Source organism: Poromitra crassiceps (genome assembly GCF_964638095.1).
Source record: "Poromitra crassiceps genome assembly, chromosome: 18".
Lineage (NCBI taxonomy): Eukaryota > Metazoa > Chordata > Actinopteri > Beryciformes > Melamphaidae > Poromitra > Poromitra crassiceps.
The window spans coordinates 8,488,964-8,500,548 of NC_139636.1; the positions used below are offsets into that span (position 1 = coordinate 8,488,964).

The 11,585-nt window shown below is 43.6% G+C and overlaps 1 protein-coding gene across 1 annotated transcript in view; it reads left to right on the forward strand.

The window, feature by feature from the left end:
* Positions 1-1,853: 1,853 nt before the first annotated feature.
* The window catches only part of elmo3 (engulfment and cell motility 3), a 35,837-nt gene continuing 26,105 nt past the window's right edge, over positions 1,854-11,585 (forward strand). The window contains exons 1-2 of the mRNA XM_083654258.1: positions 1,854-2,037; positions 10,551-10,651. Of these exons, the coding sequence (XP_083510384.1) occupies positions 10,574-10,651 (78 nt within the window). The 5' untranslated portion in view covers positions 1,854-2,037; positions 10,551-10,573. The remainder of the gene's footprint in view (positions 2,038-10,550; positions 10,652-11,585) is intronic.

Here is an 11,585-nt window from a genome sequence, read left to right on the forward strand (position 1 = left end):
TTGCATAATATGTTAGTAATTAAAGCTGTGACACATTATTGGTGTAGTTAGTAGCTGTAGTGGTGTTTTCCTGTGGTATATAGCATTTACAATACTAGCGGAATACCTTACTCACAGAGTTGGCATGCAGCCTCTGCTCTCTCCCCAGAGGGTTTTCATAGTCCACTTCACTAGCTGATTCAAACTCCGCTCACGTGTGCTGCTCCAGGGTTCACTGGCTGATTCAAACTCTGCTCACGTGTGCTGCTCCAGGGTTCACTGGCTCCTGTGTTCACTCATTTTGGCCACTAATTAGCCATTTTTGCCCATTTAGTCTGCCATAATTAAGGACCGTTTGTTATTTATGGAAGGGGTCACTGGAGGAAAATAGGTGAGGGTGATGCTTTTTAAAATTTTGTCTCAGGGAGGGGAAGGGTCATACAAATTTGAATGGATCAAATATATATTTATTTATTTTATCATTTATTTTACAGCAACTATACCCAACAACTCCCCTCCTGGCCAAACATTTTGTTATGACCCGGTGTATCGTTAGCCAGGTGCTGTAGGAGATTTGCATGGCCTTTGACATATCAGCCAGCAGTATCCGGAGTCGGACCATTGGTTCATTGCTCTGTCTGTCTGAGTAAGCCAGGTGTGGGTGACTTCAACAAGAGCATTTGTTGTGCTATGTCCTGGTAAATATGCATGTTGATTCTTGCATTCTTTCAGGGCTGTTGGCATGAGCTTTTTAAGCACAAATTTGTCCTGGACCTTTCCAAGACATGAGGTTAGGGAAATTGGCCTCCAGTTGCCTATCTGGCTTCTGGCTTGGGTTTGGGACTTTTGGAGCACCCTCTGCTGTTTTGTATTGGAATTGCAATGTCAATAAAAAAATATATATATATTTAAATATATATATATATATATATATAAAAAAATATGTTTTATATGTTTTATATTTAAAACATATACATTTTATATGTTTTTATATGTTTTATACTGGATATTTAGGGTTTAGTTGAAGACTGAGCAAAGCAAAGGGTCGAGATGTTATTTTTGACGTTTGGTTTATAATAAGTAATATAATAATATAAATATAATAAGTTCAATGTTCCTTGCAGCACCCTTCCTTGCAGTACCCCCTACTTAAAAAGAAATACTAGAAAAAGACTGAAATACTAGTTCAAAATGTTTCCCTTTTTTATATCGACCTGTGATCCCCATACCCCACTTTGGGACCCATAGCCTTTTGGTGTCTTGCTCAAGAGCACTACAGCAGCAAGGGCGGGCAGGGGCTGGGGCCACCCTGCTAGCCCCAGATGGTTCCAGTAGCCTAATGTGGTCAGTAGTTACTTGGAATATGAGGTCGTGGTTATGGGATGGAAATCTTGGAGAGAGAGAGAAGGGACGGCAGGGGGCGGCTGTGCTCAACCCGGAACTCCGGGTTATTAATCATTTACACTTCTTGGAACTTTGGGAGAAGCAGTTTCGTCATGCTAGAGATAATTAGCTAGAATAACATCGGAAATCATGCGACTCTGCTTTCATAATAAAAGCATTTTTTTTATCATGTCGAAAAATCTTCCCCAAGTACTGTACGGCTTGATTGATTTGTCATTATTTGTATATTTACTACAGGGCTAGGCTATAGCTGATATCATCTTACATACCTATATGGCTAGAAATATATGTAATGAAAGAACAAAACTTGCATTTTAGATGCGTCCCTAAAATATTTATTTCCTCACTTGATCTACCAGGGAAGTTGTGACCGGAAGCTACGCATGTTATTCTGTCTGACTTGACACATAAGCGCCGTGAGCGACTCTAGCCAACCCGGAACTTTTGAGTCGACCAATCACTTCTGGAAACTTTTTTTTACAAGAGGCTTTCTGTGGTTGTCGAGCAGCTCCAGAGTTTCTCCGAGATCAAATCTCCCCCAGGAATGATTTAGTGTATTTTTTTAGGGGGTGAAGCGGACTGTTGCAGATGTTTGTGGGCCCGTCCGCGGCGGTTTGTGCAGGACAGTAGCCTCGACTTGTCTTTTCAAAGCAGGTAGGAGCAGCCGAAGAAAAGCACTGCAGCTGACTCTCACATTGCTTGTGGGAACTTGTGTCGACTCGTATTTACTAGGCTGTGACAATAGGCACATTCTTTGTTTTAAATAATAAATAGCAAGCTAACAGCTGCGTGACCTTTATTTGCACTCATGCATTTGATTCTTTTTCATCTAAAACTAAGCTGGGGGGCGGGGGGGGGGGTCGTAATAGGCTACTGTAGTTATTATTGGCTTACTACATCAGAGTATTATTTCTTGAACTAGCTTATATGTATTGAACTAACTAGCTGCCAATTATTTCTACCATTATTTTCTATGGTTCTGGGTGATCATTTATTCAGGTATTACTTCTATTTGGATAGATATAGATATGGATAGATATTCTATATGGATATAGAAGTGGGGAGTGTCAGATGATGGGAGTGACTTGGTGAAGAGCAAAGATCTTTCTTAATCCTTTTTTTGGATATTCCTATAATACGGTAGGAGTGTAATATTTTATGCATTTTTAACATTTATTGTATGTTCTTTTTCATCAGGACTGTTATTTGTGTGTGTGTGTGTGTGTGTGTGTGTGTGTGTGTGTGTGTGTGTGTGTGTGTGTGTGTGTGTGTGTGTGTGTGTGTGTGTGTGTGTGTGTGTGTGTGTGAGAGAGAGAGAGAGAGAGAGAGAGAGAGAGTGTGTGAGCGCGAGAGAGCGAACAACTGGCAGCTAGGGACAGTTTTCTTCCCAGCACCCATCAGCACATGACTACCTCTCTCTCTCTCTCTCTCTCTCTCTCTCTCTCTCTCTCTCTCTCTCTCTCTCTCTCTCTCTGTGTGTGTGTGTGTGTGTGTGTGTGTGGGGGGGGGGGGGTCTGTCAGGTTAGGAATTTAGGGCAGCTGAAAGCTTCCCCCTTCACAAGTCCCAGAGAGAGAAAGGGGGAAGGAGGGAGAGAAATACAAATAGAGAGAGGGAGAGAGAGAGAGAGAGAGAGAGAGAGAGAGAGAAAGACAAATAGAGAGAGGGAGAGAGAGAGAAAGGCGGAAGGAGAGAGAGAAAGACAAATAGAGAGATGGTAGAGAGAGAGGGCGGACAGTGGACACTGGTGACAGTGACTTACACTTGTGCTGTGTAACAGAAGGTGTGGGGCGGGTGTGTTGGGTTAGACCACAGATGATAATGAAGCAAACAGCTGATAGAAGAACAGGCACAGAGTGACAGCTGGTCAACATGCTGGACATGTGATTAAGTGTACGTTTACATACATACTGTGTACATACAGTATATTATGACAAGAGGTGAACTGACGCTAACATGGGTCTGTGTTGCTGTTAATCTAATGATTTCCTATAAGTACTCAATGAGAAAAATTATTGCTATTACATTAATCATGTCTTACATTAAAGGAAAACTCCACCCATTTTCAACCACACACAAAAAGCAGTAGTATATTCGAAAACGGTCAAAACAATTTTGCATGCATTCATTTACTTTGACAGTTATTGAGAGATGATTTGAGTTAAGTTGTGGACCAGTGATGTCATTCATGCACAAATGACATCACTGTTCCACAACTTAAAGCCCCAATCAGTAACTTTTTCACTTTAATGTAACCGCTTTTTAGTCATTGAAGATGGTAGAGTGACTTGTAACAGGGAGAATGTCACCTCTATTGGTCACACAGCGCCCTCCAAAGGCCTCTCCTGGGACAAAGCAGTTTGGTGCCTGCGTCCCGGAGGCAAGATGCGCGCATGCGCTGTACAGCGGAAGCGTTGTGTTCAGGAAAACAAGGAAGTAACTCGGTGCGGATTTGCTACGGAAATGACGTTTAACGTAACTATGGATTATTATTTCATCACGTGGCGAGTACCCGATGTCACAACATGTACATAGAGCTTTCTGCCGCTGCGTTTTGTTGACTTTGAACGGCGATATCGATATCGATACTATTGCACCCAGAGGGCGCTGTTTCTCCCATAGCTAAACTTGGAAAAGTTGCTGAATGGGGCTTTAACTCAAATAAACTCTCAATAAGTGTCAAACTATGAATGCTGTTTACAGTTTTCACATATACTGTACTCTAGGGCTGTCACTTTTTATTCGAAATTCGAATTTAACTTCGAATGTGGGGGAGGAGGGCATGTTCGAATGTATAATTGACCTGTTCGATTTTTATATATATATATATATATATATATATATATATATATATATATATATATATATATATATATATATATATATATATATATATATATATATTTATTTTTATTAACCAAAATTAACCAACTGCTGCTTGCTGGTAATGTTAATCCCATGTCAGAAAAAGTCTCCAGATTTGTCGCGTTAGTCTCTTCTGAGAAAGATTGTCTCCAGGGTCTGAAAAGTTGTCTCGAGTTGGATGCAGCAAAAAAAAAAAAAAAAAAAGAAGAAATTAACCAAAAAACTTTGAATATATTCGAAGATTTTGCGGGCAATTAAAGTTCGTTCGAACTTTATTTTGGGAAAAAGTGACAACCCTACTGTACTCTACGTTTGTAATGATACAAAGCCGGTTGAAAATCGGCGGAGTGTTCCTTTAACGGGAAATGCATTATGTGAATTAGTACATCAGCTCCAAAATGTTGTGTTAATAACGGTCGGTTAACCGTGTTAATGGCCATTTACCACATGAACAACTTGTGGCTGTTAAAGCAGACAGACAGTGTCGTTTCAGTTCCCAATTATTTCAAGAGAGATCACAAACAGACGCAGACAGGCACATACACACTCGTGAGAGAGAGAGAGAGAGAGACTCATGAGAAGTGTCTGTCCACATCTTTAACATTCCTCACCATCTTTTTGGTGAAGGGCTGGCTGCCCCTATATTAAAACCGTGGTACCGTGATTACAGTGCTTTGAAAAACATGTTACTGTCCATCATCAACCAAAGTTGCCAACAGTCTCCCAGATGCAGACGCGCAGCCTTGGAGAAATGATTTCAGTGAGTGTATTAATCCTTTTTGGGTCTGAGTTTTCAATATAAAACGTTGTGAAATGATTTCAGTGAGTCTCTCAGTACTTTTTGAAAATGTTCAGCAATTACTATACGAATACCGTGATAATACGATAACCGTGATAATTTTGGCCACGAGATGTGAAATTTTCATACCGTTGCAACTCTACCAGTGCAGCGAGATGATTTGATGTTGAATGCCCTGAAATAAGTTTGACAAGTCTAAATAAAAGTTCCAGCCCTCGCTCATCGTGTTATGCTTTTGCACTGAAGGAAGGCACTGATGCTCGAGGGACTAGATGGACTAGATGAAGTAGATCCCTCGTCTTGTCGAGGGACTAGATGAAGTAGATCCCTCGTCTTGTCGAGGGACTAGATGAAGTAGATCCCTCGTCTTGTCGAGGGACTAGATGAAGTAGATCCCTCGTCTTGTCGAGGGACTAGATGAAGTTGATCCCTCGTCTTGTCGAGGGACTAGATGAAGTAGATCCCTCGTCTTGTCGAGGGACTAGATGAAGTAGATCCCTCGTCTTGTCGAGGGACTAGAATCAGGGGTCTCAAACTCCCTGTGTGGCCCGCGATGGAATTGCAAAAAAAAATAAAAAAAAATTACAATGCACCTGAACGCAACATGCAAGATACCCGCTGAATAAGTTTCCAAATGTTCATGTCATTCTGGCCAATACTCCACTTCTTTTATATGTTATATCGTCTGTCCAGAAAAAAAAGTCACTTAAGCAACATCAGCCTTTCAGCCAACACAGTGGCAGAGCGGATTACTGAGCTGTCAAGTGACATTTATGATCAGTTCTAATTCTAGCTGGAGTTCCAAGGGACAGTTGAAAATGAACACTGCCTAATTTAGTAATGTGCATTGTCCCTAAAAAAAGAAAACAAAGTCCCTCAAATAAACAAATAAATTGTTAATGTAAAAAATAGATTGTCCCTCAAATACATGAATAAATTGTTAATGTTGAGAATTCGAACGGTTGCATTTTTCCCTCTTTTTTTTTTAAATACATGAAGTGGCCCCCTTGTGACAAGACTGGACACTCAGCGGCCCCCAGGTCATTTGAGTTTGAGACCCCTGGACTAGATGAAGTAGATCCCTCGTCTTGTCGTAATGCAGTGAGAATGTGGGGACAGGCGGAGTGATACTCAGTGGTGCGTGAGGCCTGTGTGGCGTGTAAGGACACGTCAGAGCGGTGTGTTGTCATCAGCCCAGGGGAAACAGTCCCCCTGGACGTCTTCTGCACTTCCCCGACTGCTTGAGCTCTCCAAATCTCACTGATCTGACACACAGACGCACACGACTTGGACTTGATGTGAGACTTGACATGAGACTCGTCCTCAAAGGACTTGAGACTCAACTCAGACTCAGAGGTTTGGGACTCGTGAACAATCTTTATTTTTTTCATTTTTATTTTTTGGTGCATTAACATTAAGAAAATGTCTACTAAATAATAATGTCAACTAATCAATGCTGATGCTGTAATGTTAATAATAGATAAAGGAGTGAGGATAATACAGTAGGACACATTCAAGTTCAAGTTCAAGTTTATCAGTGTCCCAAAGGGCAAATTGAGTTGCAGCAGATAGGCATACAGATAACAACACAGACAAGAACAACACAAGTGGCATGTTAACAAGTTACATGCATGTAGTTAAGAATAAATAAAAATCAAAGTAAAACATCAAGGACCTTGATTGTGACACCCAATGACCAATAATGTGCAAGGTAGCATTAAAGTGCACAGCGATCAATAAAGTGCAGACACGCAGCGACCGGTAAATGAGGTAGCAAAAAGTAAAGTGCACAAATGGCCAGTAAAGTGCACAAAGTAATGGAAAGATAAATCAATAATAAAAAACAATAAAAACAATAAAACAATAGAAACCATAAAATCAATAGAAACAATAAAACAATACAAACAGCGGCGGAGGCTGATAATAAAACAATAAAAACATAATAAAACACTAAAACATCGACTGTCTCCTGTGGAGAGACTCGACTACAGGAGAGACACGTGTCTCCTGTGGAGAGACTCGACTACATGAGACGCGTGTCTCCTCTGCTGTGGAGAGACTCGACTCTTCGTTCTGCCGTCAGGTATATATTTTGGAGGCGTTTAGCTGACGCTTGTAATCCAGTGAATGACTGAGTGCAATCCTGGTATTCCTTCTGGGAATGTCGGACATCTTCGCCCGTGCCCATCATCAAGGTCCACTTCTCTCGAACGCATTTCACTGTTGCATTAGCCTCTTTCACTTCCCACCCATTTTGTGTCTAAAAGGCAGGAAGTAACACAGGTGCAAGCAGAACATTAATGAGGGTTTTCCAACTTCCAATCCATTTGGTGATCCAGTGCAGGGAGGGAGGGGACCTCGTTACTGTTTTGCTTGCACCTGTGATACTTCTTCCCGCCTTTTAGACACACAAATGGGCGAATTGGGTGGGAAGTGAAAAAGGCTAATAATACCCGAGAGTGTCTGTTTTGAGAATTTTAAGTTAGTTCTCCTTTCACTCATTGATGTGGAAATATTGAAGTTCCATTGGCATTTCATAATCAATAAGCTATAATTGCATACGCATAATTAATGGTATGTGTTTATATCACTCATCAAAGGGTGCAAATAAATAAATCCACTCAGTTTCGTTTTGCAAGATTACGACAATATCAGGCAGTTCTCACTTCTCAGGCATGATGCACGGCAAGAAATCAGAACCATGGTACAGTCCACAGACAGATACGCAGCTTAACCCCCCCCCCCGCCCCCCCAACCAGGAAGTCTTTGTTATTGCAGAGATAGTCTCGCTGGCCAGCCTCCTCTCCCTTCCGTCCGAGGAGTCTGGCGCCGCAGGTCTCCATAGGGGGATTGTGATGGGCGGTGCTTAGCGGCAGTGCCCTTGGAAAATAGTTTCAAACAATCCAACTTGCCGTTTTCAGCGTGTAGCAACGAGCTAGCGTGTAGGTTTCTGCCGTTAGCTTGCTAGCTAGTTAGCGTTGTTGTTTTCCCTGAGGCGGCAGGGCACTATTTACAGCGACACACAGGGAGGAGGGAGTGGAAGCCACTCTTATTGACATGGTCGGATCCAATGACAGAGCTTCTTAAGCGGGGAGCGGAAATCCGGCCGCATCTGAAACCGACGCCTCCAATGGGAGAGCAGAGTAGAGCAGGGGAGGGTTTATCCCAGTTGTGGAGACCTGCGGCGCCAGACTCCTCGGACGGAAGGGAGAGGAGGCTGGCCAGCGAGACTATTGCAGAGATTATCTGACATCACAAGAAGCTTTTCCTTGAATTCCCTGACTCATAAATTGCCAGAGAGCTAATCTACATTCCCCAAATCTCCTCCGGATTAAAGGCTGCAAGTCTGCAACACAGAGTGAGAGATCGCCTTGTTATTTGTTGGCTAAGTGTTGAAGTTGACCTTTGAACTCAGCACTGTGTCGGCACGTCGGGGGCCAAACACTGCTTCCTCTCCATCTAAGCCACTGAAATGATCCAGAAACGACGTTCACACCTGATCGTTTTTGCATCTTCATCATGTCAAACTGACTCCTCGGCCCTGACGAGCCTCAGTCCTGTGGTGGAAAGGGAGCCGACCCTTAGCAGTGTTTCCCCTACCATTCTACAGGCCTGGCGGGCCCGGCAGGCCAACGGCGCCCCCGCAAGGCCAAAAGTGGAACCCTGTACAAAGTATCTGAGAGGCTATATTGGGGGGTGGTGGAACCCTGTACAAAGTATTTGAGAGGCTATATTGGGGGGTGGTGGAACCCTGTACAAAGTATCTGAGAGGCTATATTGGGGGGTGGTGGAACCCTGTACAAAGTATCTGAGAGGCTATATTGGGGGGTGGTGGAACCCTGTACAAAGTATCTGAGAGGCTATATTGGGGGAGGGTGGAACCCTGTACAAAGTATCTGAGAGGCTATATTGGGGGGGGGGTGGAACCCTGTACAAAGTATCTGAGAGGCTATATTGGGGGAGGGTGGAACCCTGTACAAAGTATCTGAGAGGCTATATTGGGGGGTGGTGGAACCCTGTACAAAGTATCTGAGAGGCTATATTGGGGGGGGGGGGGTGGAACCCTGTACAAAGTATCTGAGAGGCTATATTGGGGGGTGGTGGAACCCTGTACAAAGTATCTGAGAGGCTATATTGGGGGGTGGTGGAACCCTGTACAAAGTATCTGAGAGGCTATATTGGGGGGGGGGGTGGAACCCTGTACAAAGTATCTGAGAGGCTATATTGGGGGGGGGGGGGGGGTGGAACCCTGTACAAGTATCTGAGAGGCTACATTGGGGGGTGGTGGAACCCTGTACAAAGTATCTGAGAGGCTATATTGGGGGGGGGGGGTGGAACCCTGTACAAAGTATCTGAGAGGCTATATTGGGGGGGGGGGGGGGTGGAACCCTGTACAAAGTATCTGAGAGGCTATATTGGGGGGTGGTGGTGGTGGGGGGTTAGCTTTCTCATCAGCTCAGGCGTATGAGTTTAGATCCAACTGTATTGTTTCCATGTGCTGAGAGAGCCAAGGCAGGGGGAGGAGCCAAGGCAGGGGGAGGGGCCAAGGCAGGGGGAGGGGAGCACAACAAGCTGCTTCTGTGTCCTCTGGGAACGCTATCTGAAGGCTGAGGAGGAAGTGTGTATCTGTGTGTGTATGTGTGTGTGTGTGTGTGTGTGTGTGTGTGTGTGTGTGTGTCTGTGTGTCTGTCTGTCTGTCTGTGTGTGTGTGTGTGTGTGTGTGTGTGTGTGTGTGTGTGTGTGTGTGTGTGTGTGTGTGTGTGTGTGTGTGTGTGTGTGTGTGTGAGCGAGCGAGCGTTCGACAGTAGGAAAAGGGGGCTGCAGAAGACAGAGCGACAGAATCAGTGCACGTTCAGTGTCCTGGTCCAGTGTTTCCCCACAGGATTCAGTGAGACTGTGGCGGGTGGACCTCGGACCCTCTAGGTGGGCGTGGTCCCCCCGGAAGAAAATGGTGGACATTTGAAAGAGAAATGCATCAATCTGGTGCCGTTTGAGAGCAGAATGAACAAATTAGAATATGACAGGACAAATGACACTATAGTGGGACACCATCAAATAGTCTAGGAGGTAATTAGTGGGAAACACTGTCAGGTCGTCTGCACTACACAGAAACTGTCCTCTCAGCTTGAGTCACTGCTCTGTAAATACACATGGAAAGAGGAACATGGCCCAGGACTTTCACTTTGAAAATGATAGTGATAGTGAGTCCTTCACTAGACAGCTAGGCGGGTTAACGTTAGTTCACCATCTATTTCAAATCACTTCGGGGAAAAAAGAGAGAAATAAGAGAAATGTACTGTCACCATGTCTTCATAAAACTGCTCTTGGGATTTGTCATCATCACCCCAGAAACAAACTTCACCCCATTTTTTAGGCCTAATTTGCCCCTAGTTTTTCACAAAGCAGAAAAAGTGAAGCCGCTGGCCTGTGGAAAGAGCTCAGCGCTGATGATGCACTTTGTGTTCATCTCCTGCTCATCCTGCTTGGTCTCCTGCATGTTTACAGTGAGAGTGTGAAGAGCTGCCACCATGCCTCAGCAGAAGGACATCGTGAAGATAGCCATCCAGATGCCTGGGGCCTACCCCCAGCTCATCCAACTGGACCAGGTAACTAACACACACACACACGCACGCGCGCACACACACACGCACGCGCGCACACACACACACACACACACGCACGCACACACACACACACACCCACACACAGATCAAATTTGCCAGACGATAACATTTTTGTAGGTGCATTTTCTAAAACTTTGTCCCTGCTGGCCACCGTCCGTCCGTGTCTGATTGTAATGCAGTCAGATCAGAGCAGCACAGTGGCTCTGGCTGTTTCTGTCGATCATCGGAAAATTAATCGCCAACCATTTTTTTTATCGCCGATTACTCGTTTAGACTAATATTTAATTTAATGAAGACAACAATACTAAACTTCTCTCACTCCAGCTTCTTACATGTGATTTCTTTACTCCTCTATCTGACAGTGAACTGAATCTCTTTTGGTTGTTGACGAAACAAACATTTGGGTTTTGGGGGAAAAGTGACCCACATTTTTCACCATTTTGTGACATTTTGTAGACCAAACAACTCATCGAGGGTGACCTATTTCTTTGGAAAATATATCTTTTGTTGAGACAAAAGGTGAGACAAAAGGTTATTATAGGACACTGCTCATGTATTTTACACTGATGTCCACAATGATGTCAAAAGCAATTATATTGAAGCATTTCAGGTATTATATTGGAAAGCTAACTTGGGGAAGTGGTCAAATGAAGCAGGTCCGTTGTGCTTTTGGAGGGGGGGGGGGGGGGGGATAATGGCCCTAAAATATTATCACGATATTTCAGGGTATTTCTATGATAACAATATTCTTGACGATATGACAAAATGCTGAAACATATTTTATTATGAATTTCAAGAACATACAATTCCAACAAAATAAGTGTTATAGTTTTATACAGTATGTCAGCATAAACCGTTGGCCTTCAAATATTCAAATATGCCTTCAAATATGACTGTGGTTTGTTGTACACGCTCT